At 50.0% G+C, this 16,829-nt stretch overlaps 1 protein-coding gene across 5 annotated transcripts in view; it reads right to left on the reverse strand.

The window, feature by feature from the left end:
* GBA2 (glucosylceramidase beta 2) overlaps window positions 1-16,829 on the reverse strand; it is a 133,205-nt gene that overhangs the window by 57,535 nt on the left and 58,841 nt on the right. For all 5 annotated transcript variants that reach the window (XM_069963378.1, XM_069963379.1, XM_069963382.1 and 2 more), the window contains exons 6-10: window positions 12,037-12,255; window positions 9,037-9,276; window positions 4,867-4,969; window positions 4,613-4,766; window positions 4,408-4,533 (exon numbers count right to left, since the gene is read on the reverse strand). In XM_069963378.1, the coding sequence (XP_069819479.1) occupies window positions 4,408-4,533; window positions 4,613-4,766; window positions 4,867-4,969; window positions 9,037-9,276; window positions 12,037-12,255 (842 nt within the window). The remainder of the gene's footprint in view (window positions 1-4,407; window positions 4,534-4,612; window positions 4,767-4,866; window positions 4,970-9,036; window positions 9,277-12,036; window positions 12,256-16,829) is intronic.

Raw genomic sequence — 16,829 nt, forward strand, 5'->3', positions numbered from 1 at the left:
CTGAGCGATTAGTGACTAAGTGCGGAACCTGAGCAAACGAATGTGGAATTACAAATTAACGATGATTTTAGGTTCAGATCTAAATCAACGATCGCTGCCTGAAATTACACAAAACGATGATCGTTTAACCCCTTAAGGACGGGGCCAATTGTCGTTTTTGCGTTTTCCTTTTTTTCCTCCTTGTGTATATAAGGCCATACATACATACATAGCACTTGCATTTTTCCACCTAGAGACCCACATCAGCCCTTATCCTTATTTTTTGCGCCACTAATTGTACTTCGCAATGACGGCTGAATTTTACCATAAATTACACTGCGAAACCAGGAAAAAATTCAAAGTGTGGTGAAATTGAACAAAAAACGCATTTCTTTTATTTGGGGGGTGTTATTACGCCGTTCGCCCTGGGGTAAAACTGACTTGTTATGCATGTTCCTCAGGTCGTTACGATTACAATGATATGTAACATGTATAACTTATATTGTATCTGATGGCCGGTAAAAAATTCAAACCATTGTTACCAAATATACGTCCCTTACAATCTCTCCATTCCCGGCTTATAGCGCTTTTATCCTTTGCTCTATGGGGCTGTGTCAGGTGGCAGTTTTTGCGCCATGATAAATTCGAACAATATAACGATTTTTCACACGCTAATCATTCCGTGTAATAAGGCCCTTAAGCTCTCATTACAGTACAGGAGGAAAAGGCTCTAGTCACAGTACAGGAGGATAAGGCTCTAGTCACATTACAGGACGATAAAGCTCTGATCACGGTACAGGAGGATAAGGCTCTGATCACGGTACAGGATAAGGCTCTGATCACTGTACAGGAGGATAAAGCTCTGATCACAGTACAGGAGGATAAAGCTCTGATCACAGTACAGGAGGATAAGGCTCTGATACCAGTACAGGAGGATAAGGCTCTGATCACGGTACAGGAGGATAAAGCTCTGATCACAGTACAGGAGGATAAGGCTCTGATCACAGTACAGGAGGATAAGGCTCTGATACCAGTACAGGAGGATAAAGCTCTGATCACAGTACAGGAGGATAAAGCTCTGATCACAGTACAGGAGGATAAGGCTCTGATCACAGTACAGGAGGATAAGGCTCTGATCACGGTACAGGAGGAAAAGGCTCTGATCACGGTACAGGAGGAAAAGGCTCTGATCACGGTACAGGAGGAAAAGGCTCTGATCACGGTACAGGAGGAAAAGGCTCTGATCACGGTACAGGAGGAAAAGGCTCTGATCACGGTACAGGAGGAAAAGGCTCTGATCACAGTACAGGAGGATAAGGCTCTGATCACAGTACAGGAGGATAAGGCTCTAGTCACAGTACAGGAGGAAAAGGCTCTGATCACGGTACAGGAGGATAAGGCTCTAGTCACATTACAGGAGGATAAAGCTCTGATCACAGTACAGGAGGATAAGGCTCTGATCACAGTACAGGAGGATAAGGTTCTGATCACAGTACAGGAGGATAAGGCTCTAGTCACAATACAGGAGGATAAAGCTCTAATCACAGTACAGGAGGATAAGGCTCTAGTCACAGTACAGGAGGATAAGGCTCTAGTCACATTACAGGACGATAAAGCTCTGATCACGGTACAGGAGGATAAGGCTCTAGTCACAGTACAGGAGGATAAGGCTCTGATCACAGTACAGGAGGATAAGGCTCTAGTCACAGTACAGGAGGATAAGGCTCTGATCACAGTACAGAAGGATAAGGCTATAGTCACATTACAGGAGGATAAAGCTCTGATCACAGTACAGGAGGATAAGGCTCTAGTCACGGTACAGGAGGATAAGGCTCTGATCACGGCACAGGAGGAAAAGGCTCTGATCACGGTACAGGAGGATAAGGCTCTGATCACGGTACAGGACGATAAGACTCTGATCACGGTACAGGACGATAAGGCTCTGATCACAGGAGGATAAGGTTCTGATACCAGTACAGGATGATAAGGCTCTGATACCAGTACAGGAGGATAAAGCTCTGATCACAGTACAGGAGGATAAGGCTCTAGTCACGGTACAGGAGGATAAGGCTCTGATCACGGCACAGGAGGAAAAGGCTCTGATCACGGTACAGGAGGATAAAGCTCTGATCACAGTACAGGAGGATAAGGCTCTGATCACGGCACAGGAGGAAAAGGCTCTGATCACGGTACAGGACGATAAGGCTCTGATCACGGTACAGGAGGATAAGGTTCTGATACCAGTACAGGATGATAAGGCTCTGATACCAGTACAGGAGGATAAGGCTCTGATACCAGTACAGGAGGATAAGGCTCTGATACCAGTACAGGAGGATAAGGCTCTGATCACAGTACAGGAGGATAAGGTTCTGATCACATTACAGGAGGATAATGCTCTGATACCAGTACAGGAGGATAAGGCTCTGATACCAGAACAGGAGGATAAGGCTCTGATACCAGTACAGGAGGATAAGGTTCTGATCACAGTACAGGAGGATAAGGCTCTGATACCAGTACAGGAGGATAAGGCTCAGATCACAGTACAGGAGGATAAGGCTCTGAAACCAGTACAGAAGGATAAGGTTCTGATCACATTACCCTGGAATCACAGTACAGGAGGATAAGGCTCCGATCACAGTACAGAAGGATAAGGTTCTGATCACATTACCCTGGAATCACAGTACAGGAGGATAAGGCTCTGATCACAGTACAGGAGGATAAGGTTCTGATCACATTACCCTGGAATCACAGTACAGGAGGATAAGGCTCCGATCACAGTACAGGAGGATAAGGCTCTGATCACAGTACAGGAGGATAAGGCTCTGATCACGGTACAGGAGGAAAAGGCTCTGATCACGGTACAGGAGGATAAGGCTCTGATACCAGTACAGGAGGATAAGGCTCTGATCACATTACAGGAGGTAAGGCTCTGATCACAGTACAGGAGGATAAGGCTCTGAAACCAGTACAGAAGGATAAGGTTCTGATCACATTACCCTGGAATCACAGTACAGGAGGATAAGGCTCCGATCACAGTACAGAAGGATAAGGTTCTGATCACATTACCCTGGAATCACAGTACAGGAGGATAAGGCTCTGATCACAGTACAGGAGGATAAGGTTCTGATCACATTACCCTGGAATCACAGTACAGGAGGATAAGGCTCCGATCACAGTACAGGAGGATAAGGCTCTGATCACAGTACAGGAGGATAAGGCTCTGATACCAGTACAGGAGGATAAGGCTCTGATCACAGTACAGGAGGATAAGGCTCTGATACCAGTACAGGAGGATAAGGCTCTGATCACAGTACAGGAGGATAAGGCTCTGATACCAGTACAGGAGGATAAGGCTCTGATCACATTACAGGAGGATAAGGCTCTGATACCAGTACAGGAGGATAAGGCTCTGATCACATTACAGGAGGTAAGGCTCTGATCACAGTACAGGAGGATAAGGCTCTGATACCAGTACAGGAGGATAAGGCTCTGATCACAGTACAGGAGGATAAGGCTCTGATCACAGTACAGGAGGATAAGGCTCTGATACCAGTACAGGAGGATAAGGCTCTGATCACAGTACAGGAGGATAAGGCTCTGATACCAGTACAGGAGGATAAGGCTCTGATCACATTACAGGAGGATAAGGCTCTGATACCAGTACAGGAGGATAAGGCTCTGATCACATTACAGGAGGTAAGGCTCTGATCACAGTACAGGAGGATAAGGCTCTGATACCAGTACAGGAGGATAAGGCTCTGATCACATTACAGGAGGTAAGGCTCTGATCACAGTACAGGAGGATAAGGCTCCGATCACAGTACAGGAGGATAAGGCTCTGATCACAGTACAGGAGGATAAGGCTCTGATACCAGTACAGGAGGATAAAGCTCTGATCACAGTACAGGAGGATAAGGCTCTGATCACATTACAGGAGGATAAGGCTCTGATACCAGTACAGGAGGATAAGGCTCTGATCACATTACAGGAGGTAAGGCTCTGATCACAGTACAGGAGGATAAGGCTCTGATCACATTACAGGAGGATAAGGCTCTGATCACATTACAGGAGGTAAGGCTCTGATCACAGTACAGGAGGATAAGGCTCCGATCACAGTACAGGAGGATAAGGCTCTGATACCAGTACAGGAGGATAAAGCTCTGATCACATTACAGGAGGATAAGGCTCTGATACCAGTACAGGAGGATAAGGCTCTGATCACATTACAGGAGGATAAGGCTCTGATACCAGTACAGGAGGATAAGGCTCTGATCACATTACAGGAGGTAAGGCTCTAATCACAGTACAGGAGGATAAGGCTCCGCTCAGTACAGAAGAGTACGGCATAGGCTGTAGATAAGAAAAGCCTGTAAAGACTCCACATTGGTCAGCGTCAGAAAGTTTCCTCCCCACCGAGTCACCACCTACCTGTCCTGTAAAATCGGGTCTTGCCATGTGTTTATCTTCTGTTCCCATTCTTCATAGTGGGATAAACCGTACTGACAAAGGGCCGGAGCTGCCCGCCCGTCCCGACCAAAAAACCGTGTGTAGCGTCTGAGGAGGTGCAGAGAAAACATCAGGATGGTGAGGGTAATAGCACTGGGCGCTGGGAGGACTGGGGGCCATGTACTACCTGTAATGCTCCTTCTCTCCAGAACCAAACTGGATCCTGGGCATATCCCAGCAGAGACAGAACTCCAGGGTGCCCCGTCCTCCGGGGGATATTGTGCAGCCCGCTGCCACCGCTCCCGCCATCTTCTGTCCCTTCACAGTGGGAGAAGCTGCACCTATCGGAGGATAGTTATAGTGAGTGTCCTGCAGGGGGCGCTGCACACATATCTTCCTCATGTCCCTAGACATTGTGTGTGGGGTGAGGGGCAGGGTTACCTGCAGGGGAGCTGAGCCGGCCGTCCTCCAGGAGGTCCTTCCATATTTCCTGGCCCATCCCAGACGGGTCAAAGGCCGTACAGTGCGAGACCTGGGTTCCTGGCTGAAGGAAAACAGAGGCATGATCAAAGGGGCCCGACCGATGACAGGGGCCCTACCTACAGCAACATCAGTGATCACAGGGGCCCGACCTACAGCAACATCAGTGATCACAGGGGCCCGACCTACAGCAACATCAGTGATCACAGGGGCCCGACCTACAGCAACATCAGTGATCCCCAGGGGCCCGACCTACAGCAACATCAGTGATCACAGGGGCCCGACCTACAGCAACATCAGTGATCACAGGGGCCCGACCTACAGCAACATCAGTGATCACAGGGGCCCGACCTACAGCAACATCAGTGATCACAGGGGCCCGACCTACAGCAACATCAGTGATCCCCAGGGGCCCGACCTACAGCAACATCAGTGATCACAGGGGCCCGACCTACAGCAACATCAGTGATCACAGGGGCCTGACCAACCACAGGGACCAGACCAATCCCAGGGGCCCGACCTACAGCAAAATCAGTGATCCCAGGGGCCCGACCTACAGCAACATCAGTGATCACAGGGGCCCGACCTACAGCAACATCAGTGATCACAGGGGCCCGACCTACAGCAACATCAGTGATCCCAGGGGCCCGACCTACAGCAAAATCAGTGATCCCAGGGGCCCGACCTACAGCAACATCAGTGATCACAGGGGCCTGACCAACCACAGGAACCAGACCAATCCCAGGGGCCCGACCTACAGCAAAATCAGTGATCCCAGGGTCCCGACCTACAGCAACATCAGTGATCACAGGGGCCCGACCTACAGCAACATCAGTGATCCCCAGGGGCCCGACCTACAGCAACATCAGTGATCCCAGGGGCCTGACCAACCACAGGGACCAGACCAATCCCAGGGGCCCGACCTACAGCAACATCAGTGATCACAGGAGCCCGACCTACAGCAACATCAGTGATCCCAGGGGCCCGACCTACAGCAAAATCAGTGATCACAGGGGCCCGACCTACAGCAACATCAGTGATCACAGGAGCCCGACCTACACAGCAACATCAGTGATCCCAGGGGCCCGACCTACAGCAAAATCAGTGATCACAGGGGCCCGACCTACAGCAACATCAGTGATCACAGGGGCCCGACCTACAGCAACATCAGTGATCACAGGAGCCCGACCTACAGCAACTACAGTGATCACAGGGGCCCGACCTACAGCAACTACAGTGATCCCAGGGGCCCGACCTACAGCAAAATCAGTGATCACAGGGGCCCGACCTACAGCAAAATCAGTGATCACAGGGGCCCGACCTACAGCAACATCAGTGATCACAGGGGCCCGACCTACAGCAACATCAGTGAAAACAGGAGCCCGACCTACAGCAACATCAGTGATCACAGGGGCCCGACCTACAGCAACATCAGTGATCACAGGGGCCCGACCTACAGCAACATCAGTGATCACAGGGGCCCGATCTACAGCAACTACAGTGATCACAGGGGCCTGACCTACAGCAACATCAGTGATCCCCAGGGGCCCGACCTACAGCAACATCAGTGACCACAGGGGCCCGACCTACAGCAACATCAGTGATCACAGGGGCCCGACCTACAGCACCATCAGTGATCCCAGGGGCCCGACCTACAGCAACTACAGTGATCACAGGGGCCCGACCTACAGCAACTACAGTGATCCCCAGGGGCCCGACCTACAGCAACATCAGTGATCACAGGGGCCCGACCTACAGCAACATCAGTGATCCCAGGGGCCTGACCAACCACAGGGACCAGATCAATCCCAGGGGCCCGACCTACAGCAACATCAGTGATCCCAGGAGCCCGACCTACAGCAACTACAGTGATCCCCAGGGGCCCGACCTACAGCAACATCAGTGATCACAGGGGCCCGACCTACAGCAACATCAGTGATCACACGTCTTACTCTCGCTCACACCCCCTGGTGGTCACACGTCTTACTCTCTCTCGCACCCCCTGGTGGTCACACGTCTTACCCTCTCACACCCCCTGGTGGTCACACGTCTTACCCTCTCACACCCCCTGGTGGTCACATGTCTTACCCTCTCACACCCCCTGGTGGTCACACGTCTTACCCTCTCACACCCCCTGGTGGTCACACATCTTACCCTCTCTCACACCCCCACGCCCTGGTGGTCACACGTCTTACCCTCTCTCGCACCCCCTGGTGGTCACACGTCTTACCCTCTCACACCCCCTGGTGGTCACATGTCTTACCCTCTCACACCCCCTGGTGGTCACACGTCTTACCCTCTCACACCCCCTGGTGGTCACACATCTTACCCTCTCTCACACCCCCACGCCCTGGTGGTCACACGTCTTACCCTCTCTCGCACCCCGTGGTGGTCACACGTCTTACCCCCTCTCACACACCCTGGTGGTCACACGTCTTACCCTCTCACACCCCCTGGTGGTCACACGTCTTACCCTCTCACACCCCCTGGTGGTCACACGTCTTACCCTCTCACACCCCCTGGTGGTCACACGTCTTACCCTCTCTCACACCCCCTGGTGGTCACACGTCTTACCCTCTCACACCCCCTGGTGGTCACACGTCTTACCCTCTCACACCCCCTGGTGGTCACACGTCTTACCCTCTCACACCCCCTGGTGGTCACACGTCTTACCCTCTCTCACACCCCCTGGTGGTCACATGTCTTACCCTCTCACACCCCCTGGTGGTCACACGTCTTACCCTCTCACACCCCCTGGTGGTCACATGTCTTACCCTCTCTCACACCCCCTGGTGGTCACACGTCTTACCCTCTCACACCCCCTGGTGGTCACACGTCTTACCCTCTCACACCCCCTGGTGGTCACACGTCTTACCCTCTCACACCCCCTGGTGGTCACACATCTTACCCTCTCACACCCCCTTGTGGTCACACGTCTTACCCTCTCTCACACCCCCTGGTGGTCACACGTCTTACCCTCTCACACCCCCTGGTGGTCACACGTCTTACCCTCTCTCACACCCCCTGGTGGTCACACGTCTTACCCTCTCTCACACCCCCTGGTGGTCACACGTCTTACCCTCTCTCACACCCCCTGGTGGTCACACGTCTTACCCTCTCTCACACCCCCTGGTGGTCACACGTCTTACCCTCTCTCGCACCCCCTGGTGGTCACACGTCTTACCCTCTCACACCCCCTGGTGGTCACACGTCTTACCCTCTCACACCCCCTGGTGGTCACACGTCTTACCCTCTCTCGCACCCCCTGGTGGTCACACGTCTTACCCCCTCTCACACCCCCTGGTGGTCACACGTCTTACCCTCTCGCACCCCCTGGTGGTCACACGTCTTACCCCCTCTCACACCCCCTGGTGGTCACACGTCTTACCCTCTCTCGCACCCCCTGGTGGTCACATGTCTTACCCTCTCACACCCCCTGGTGATCACACTTCTTTCCCTCTCACACCCCCTGGTGGTCACACGTCTTTCCCTCTCACACCCCCTGGTGGTCACACGTCTTTCCCTCTCACACCCCCTGGTGGTCACACGTCTTACCCTCTCACACCCCCTGGTGGTCACACGTCTTACCCTCTCACACCCCCTGGTGGTCACACGTCTTACCCTCTCACACCCCCTGGTGGTCACACGTCTTACCCTCTCTCACACCCCCTGGTGGTCACATGTCTTACCCTCTCACACCCCCTGGTGGTCACACGTCTTACCCTCTCACACCCCCTGGTGGTCACATGTCTTACCCTCTCTCACACCCCCTGGTGGTCACACGTCTTACCCCCTCTCACACCCCCCTGGTGGTCACACGTCTTACCCCCTCTCACACCCCCTGGTGGTCACACGTCTTACCCTCTCACACCCCCTGGTGGTCACACGTCTTACCCTCTCACACCCCCTGGTGGTCACACGTCTTACCCTCTCTCGCACCCCCTGGTGGTCACACGTCTTACCCTCTCTCACACCCCCTGGTGGTCACACATCTTACCCTCTCTCGCACCCCCTGGTGGTCACACGTCTTACCCTCTCACACCCCCTGGTGGTCACACGTCTTACCCTCTCGCACCCCCTGGTGGTCACACGTCTTACCCTCTCACACCCCCTGGTGGTCACACGTCTTACCCTCTCTCGCACGGCCATTCCCAGGGTGAAGGGGTTGGGGCTGGTGCAGTGGTGTAACAGGACACCACACACGGGGTCTCCCTCCTGGCACAGACTGAATGGTTCGTTCCAGTGACCTCCGGCCTGATCACTTTTAGTGCCACTTCCGTTCCTCATTGTGAACATGATGGAAACTTCCACCTCCTCAGCAGAAGAGTTCTCCACATCCCAGACAAAGAGAGCCAGCGGCAAGGAGGAGTCCTGGGAGGGGAGGAAAAGGGGAACTCTAACCTTATACCACAACTGTACCTGATCCTACATGGAGGAACCTAACCTTATACCCCAACAGTACCTCATCCTACATGGAGGGACCCTAACCTTATACCCCAACAGTACCTCATCCTACATGGAGGAACCCTAACCTTATACCCCAACAGTACCTCATCCTACATGGAGGAACCCTAACCTTATACCCCAACAGTACCTGATCCTACATGGAGGAACCCTAACCTTACACCACAACAGTACCTGATCCTACATGGAGGAACCCTAACCTTACACCACAACAGTACCTGATCCTACATGGAGAACCCTAACCTTATACCCCAACAGTACCTGATCCTACATGGAGGAACCCTAACCTTATACCCCAACAGTACCTCACCCTACATGGGGGACCTAACCTTACACCCCAACTGTACCTCATCCTACATGGAGGAACCCTAACCTTATACCCCAACAGTACCTGATCCTACATGGAGGAACCCTAACCTTATACCCCAACAGTACCTCATCCTACATGGAGGAACCCTAACCTTATACCCCAACCACAACAGTACCTGATCCTACATGGAGGAACCCTAACCTTATACCCCAACAGTACCTCATCCTACATGGAGGAACCCTAACCTTATACCCCAACAGTACCTCACCCTACATGGGGGACCTAACCTTACACCCCAACTGTACCTCATCCTACATGGAGGAACCCTAACCTTATACCCCAACAGTACCTCATCCTACATGGAGGAACCCTAACCTTATACCCCAACAGTACCTGACCCTACATGGAGGAACCCTAACCTTATACCCCAACAGTACCTCATCCTACATGGAGGAACCCTAACCTTATACCACAACCACAACAGTACCTGATCCTACATGGAGGAACCCTAACCTTATATCCCAACAGTACCTCATCCTACATGGAGGAACCCTAACCTTATACCCCAACAGTACCTCATCCTACATGGAGGAACCCTAACCTTATACCCCAACAGTACCTGATCCTACATGGAGGAACCCTAACCATATACCCCAACAGTACCTCATCCTACATGGAGGAATCCTAACCTTATACCCCAACAGTACCTCATTCTACATGGAGGAACCCTAACCTTATACCCCAACAGTACCTCATCCTACATGGAGGAACCCTAACCTTATATCCCAACAGTACCTCATCCTACATAGAGGAACCCTAACCTTACACCCAACAGTACCTCATCCTACATGGAGGGACCCTAACCTTATACCTCAACAGTACATCATGCTACATGGAGGAACCCTAACCTTATACCCCAACTGTACCTCATCCTACATGGAGGGACCCTAACCTTATACCCCAACAGTACCTCATCCTACATGGAGGGACCCTAACCTTATACCTCAACAGTACATCATGCTACATGGAGGAACCCTAACCTTATACCTCAACAGTACCTCATCCTACATGGAGGAACCCTAACCTTATACCCCAACTGTACCTCATCCTACATGGAGGAACCCTAACCTTATACCCCAACTGTACCTCATCCTACATGGAGGAACCCTAACCTTAAACCCCAACAGTACCTCATCCTACATTAAGGAACCCTAACCTTACACCCAACTGAACCTTATCCTACATGGAGGAACCCTAACCTTATACCCCAACAGTACCTCATCCTACATGGAGGAACCCTAACCTTATACCCCAACAGTACCTCATCCTACATGGAGGAACCCTAACCTTACACCCAACTGAACCTCATCCTACATGGAGGAACCCTAACCTTATACCCCAACAGTACCTCATCCTACATGGAGGAACCCTAACCTTATACCCCAACAGTACCTCATCCTACATGGTGGGACCCTAACCTTATACCCCAACAGTACCTGATCCTACATGGAGGAACCCTAACCTTATATCCCAACAGTACCTGATCCTACATGGAGGAACCCTAACCTTATACCCCAACACTACCTGATCCTACATGGAGGAACCCTAACCTTATACCCCAACAGTACCTCATCCCACATGGAGGAACCCTAACCTTATACCCCAACAGTACCTCATCCTACATGGAGGAACCCTAACCTTACACCCAACTGAACCTCATCCTACATGGAGGAACCCTAACCTTATACCCCAACAGTACCTCATCCTACATGGAGGAACCCTAACCTTATACCCCAACAGTACCTCATCCTACATGGAGGAACCCTAACCTTATACCCCAACACTACCTGATCCTACATGGAGGAACCCTAACCTTATACCCCAACAGTACCTCATCCCACATGGAGGAACCCTAACCTTATACCCCAACACTACCTGATCCTACATGGAGGAACCCTAACCTTATACCCCAACAGTACCTCATCCTACATGGAGGAACCCTAACCTTATACCCCAACACTACCTCATCTTACATGGAGGAACTCTAACCTTATACCCCAACAGTACCTCATCCTACATGGAGGAACTCTAACCTTACACCCAACTGTACCTGATCCTACATGGAGGAACCCTAACCTTACACCCAACAGTACCTCATCCTACATGGAGGAACCCTAATCTTATACCACAACAGTACCTGATCCTACTTGGAGGAACCCTAACCTTATACCCCAACAGTACCTCATCCTACATGGGGGAACCCTAACCTTACACCCAACAGTACCTGATCCTACATGGAGGGCTGTGACGTAATATTCTACTGTCCAGGACAGGAAACTATACATGATGTCTCTTACCTTATAGTCATGAGGAATGATGGGAGATACCTGTCGGCAGGTTAAGGTAACACTCTGCCCGGGCAGGTAATAGACAGTCCAGGCTCGTGGATACAAGGCATGGTAGTAGGCCTGGGTGCCGCTGTATCCCCAGTTCCATCCTTGTAGAGTGTGAGGACGCTCAGTGGACAGGACCTGCTGGTATACGGTCTGACCCCGGCGGCGGACACACACTGTGAACTGCACGACAAGCAAGACATTTACTATAATACACACACACTGTGCTATAATATACACACACTATACTATAATACACACACTATACTATAATACATACACACTGTGCTATAATATACACACACTATACTATAATACACACACTATACTATAATATATACACACTGTGCTATAATATACACACACTATACTATAATACACACTATACTATAATACATACACACTGTGCTATAATATACACACACTATACTATAATACACACACTATACTATAATACATACACACTGTGCTATAATATACACACACTATACTATAATACTTACACTATACTATAATACATACACACTGTGCTATAATATACACACACTATACTATAATACACACACTATACTATAATACACACACACTGTGCTATAATATACACACACTATACTATAATACACACACTATACTATAATACATACACACTGTGCTATAATATACACACTATACTATAATACTTACACTATACTATAATACATACACACTGTGCTATAATATACACACACTATACTATAATACACACACTATACTATAATACATACACACTGTGCTATAATATATACACACACATACACACTGTACTGTAATACATACACATACACACTGTACTATAATACATACACTGTACTGTAATACATACACACTGTATTATAATACACACCGTGAACTGCACAACAAGCACAATCATCTGTGTGTTATATACACACTGTACTATAATATACACACATACACTGTACTATAATACATACACATACACTGTACTGTAATACATACACACTGTACTATAATACATACACTGTACTGTAATACATACACTGTACTATAATACACACCGTGAACTGCACAACAAGCACAATCATCTGTGTGTTATATACACACTGTACTATAATATACACACATACACTGTACTATAATACATACACATACACACTGTACTATAATACATACACATATACACTGAACTATAATACATACACTGTACTGTAATACATACACATACATTGTACTGTAATACATACACACTGTACTATAATACATACACATACACACTGTACTATAATACACACACACTGTACTGTAATATATACACATACACACTGTACTATAATACATACACACTGTGCTATAATACATACACACTGTGCTATAATACATACACACTGTGCTATAATACATATACACTATACTATAATATATACACATATACACACTACTATAATATATACACATATACACACTACTATAATACACACACACTGTACTATAATACATACACACTGTACTATAATACATACACATACACACTGTACTATAATACATACACTGTACTGTAATACATACACATACACTGTACTGTAATACATACACATACACTGTACTCTAATACATACACATTGTACTATAATACATACACATACACACTGTACTATAATACATACACATACACACTGTATTATAATACACACCGTGAACTGCACGACCAGCACAATCATCTGTGTGTTATATACACACTGTACTATAATATACACACATACACTGTACTATAATACATACACATATACACTGTACTATAATACATACACATACACACTGTACTATAATACATACACACTGTACTATAATACACATATACACTGTACTATAAAACATACACACTGTACTATAATACATACACATACACTGTACTGTAAAACATACACACTGTACTATAATACACACCGTGAACTGCACGACAAGCACAATCATCTGTGTGTTATATACACACTGTACTATAATATACACACATACACTGTACTATAATACATACACTGTAATGTAGTAAATACACATATACACTGTATTATAATACATACACACTGTACTATAATAAATATAGAACGCCGATCGAAGAGCAGAGGATTAAAAGAGAGGGCCTGAGGATGATGAGGGAGGAGAAGATGACGAAAAGCAAAGAGCAAAGACTGAAAAGCAAGGGGCAGAAGATGAAGAACGAGGAGTAGAGAAAAAGAGCGAGGAGCAGAGGACGTAGAGCGAGGAGCAGAGGACGAAGAGCGAGGAGCAGAGGACGAAGAGCGAGGAGCAGAGGACAAAGAGCGAGGAGCAGAGGACGAAGAGCGAGGAGCAGAGGACGAAGAGCGAGGAGCAGAGGACGAAGAGCGAGGAGCAGAGGACGGACAGCGAGGAGCAGAGGACGGACAGCGAGGAGCAGAGGACGGACAGCGAGGAGCAGAGGACGGACAGCGAGGAGCAGAGGACGGACAGCGAGGAGCAGAGGACGGACAGCGAGGAGCAGAGGACGGACGGACAGCGAGGAGCAGAGGACGAAGAGCGAGGAGCAGAGGACGGACAGAGAGGAGCAGAGGACGGACAGCGAGGAGCAGAGGACGGACAGCGAGGAGCAGAGGACGGACAGCGAGGAGCAGAGGACGGACAGCGAGGAGCAGAGGACGGACAGCGAGGAGCAGAGGACGAAGAGCGAGGAGCAGAGGACGAAGAGCGAGGAGCAGAGGACGAAGAGCTAGGAGCAGAGGACGGACAGCGAGGAGCAGAGGACGGACAGCGAGGAGCAGAGGACGAAGAGCTAGGAGCAGAGGACGGACAGCGAGGAGCAGAGGACGGACGGACAGCGAGGAGCAGAGGACGAAGAGCGAGGAGCAGAGGACGGACAGCGAGGAGCAGAGGACGGACAGCGAGGAGCAGAGGACGGACAGCGAGGAGCAGAGGACGGACAGCGAGGAGCAGAGGACGGACAGCGAGGAGCAGAGGATGAAGAGCGATGAGCAGAGGACGGACAGCGAGGAGCAGAGGACGGACAGCGAGGAGCAGAGGATGAAGAGCGAGGAGCAGAGGATGAAGAGCGAGGAGCAGAGGATGAAGAGCAAAAAGTTGAGGCTGAAGAGCGAGGAGCAAGGGCCAAGAGCGAGGAGCAAGGGCCAAGAGCGAGGAGCAGAGGATGAAGAGCGAGGAGCAGAGGATGAAGAGCGAGGAGCAGAGGAGGAGGAGAAGAGGATTTAGAGCGAGGAGCAGAAGATGAAGAGCGAGGAGCAGAGGATGAAGAGTGGGTAGCTAAGCACCAAGAGCGAGGAGCAGAGGATGAAGAGCAAAAAGTTGAGGCTGAAGAGCGAGGAGCAGAGGATGAGGAGAAGAGGATGAAGAGCGAGGAGCAGAAGATGAAGAGCGAGGAGCAGAGGATGAAGAGTGGGTAGCTAAGCACCAAGAGTGAGGAGCAGAGGATGAAGAGCGAGGAGCAGAGGATGAAGAGCGAGGAGCAGAGGATGAGGAGAAGAGGATGAAGAGCAAGGAGCAGAAGATGAAGAGCGAGGAGCAGAGGATGAAGAGTGGGTAGCTAAGCACCAAGAGTGAGGAGCAGAGGATGAAGAGCGAGGAGCAGAGGATGAAGAGTGAGGATGAAGAGCGAGGAGCAGAGGATGAGGAGAAGAGGATGAAGAGCGAGGAGCAGAAGATGAAGAGCGAGGAGCAGAGGATGAAGAGTGGGTAGCTAAGCACCAAGAGCGAGGAGCAGAGGATGAAGAGCAAAAAGTTGAGGCTGAAGAGCGAGGAGCAGAGGATGAAGAGCGAGGAGCAGAGGATGAAGAGCGAGGAGCAGAGGATGAGGAGAAGAGGATGAAGAGCGAGGAGCAGAAGATGAAGAGCGAGGAGCAGAGGATGAAGAGTGGGTAGCTAAGCACCAAGAGTGAGGAGCAGAGGATGAAGAGCGAGGAGCAGAGGATGAAGAGCGAGGAGCAGAGGATGAGGAGAAGAGGATGAAGAGCGAGGAGAAGAGGATGAAGAGCGAGGAGCAGAAGATGAAGAGCGAGGAGCAGAGGATGAAGAGTGGGTAGCTAAGCACCAAGAGTGAGGAGCAGAGGATGAAGAGCGAGGAGCAGAGGATGAAGAGTGAGGATGAAGAGCGAGGAGCAGAGGATGAAGAGTGAGGAGCAGAGGATGAAGAGTGAGGATGAAGAGCGAGGAGCAGAGGATGAAGAGCGAGGAGCAGAGGATGAAGAGCGAGGAGCAGAGGATGAAGAGCAAAAAGTTGAGGACGAAGAGCGAGGAGCAAGGGCCAAGAGCGAGGAGCAGAGGATGAAGAGCGAGGAGCAGAGGATGAAGAGCGAGTAGCTAAGCACCAAGAGTGAGGAGCAGAGAATGAAGAGCGAGAAGCAGAGGATGAAGAGTGAGTAGCTAAGCACCAAGAGTGAGGAGCAGAGAATGAAGAGCAAAAAGTTGAGGATGAAGAGCGAGGAGCAAGGGCCAAGAGCGAGGAGCAGAGGATGAAGAGCATGGAGCAAGGGACAAGAGGGAGGAGCAGAGGATGAAGAGCATGGAGCAAGGGACAAGAGGGAGGAGCATAGCAGGAAGAGTGTGAAGCAGAGGATGAAGACTGAGGAGTTGAGGACAAAGCTGAGGAGCAGAGGACAAAGCGCATTGAGCAGAAGACGAAGAACAACAAGCCGAGGACGAAGAGCAAGGGTGTTTGTTCCGTTACAGTACAACTGAGCCATAGATCCTGCCGATGCTGCTCTTCCTGACTGGTT

This window comes from Dendropsophus ebraccatus, chromosome 3 (assembly GCF_027789765.1).
Source record: "Dendropsophus ebraccatus isolate aDenEbr1 chromosome 3, aDenEbr1.pat, whole genome shotgun sequence".
Classification (NCBI taxonomy): Eukaryota; Metazoa; Chordata; class Amphibia; order Anura; family Hylidae; genus Dendropsophus; species Dendropsophus ebraccatus.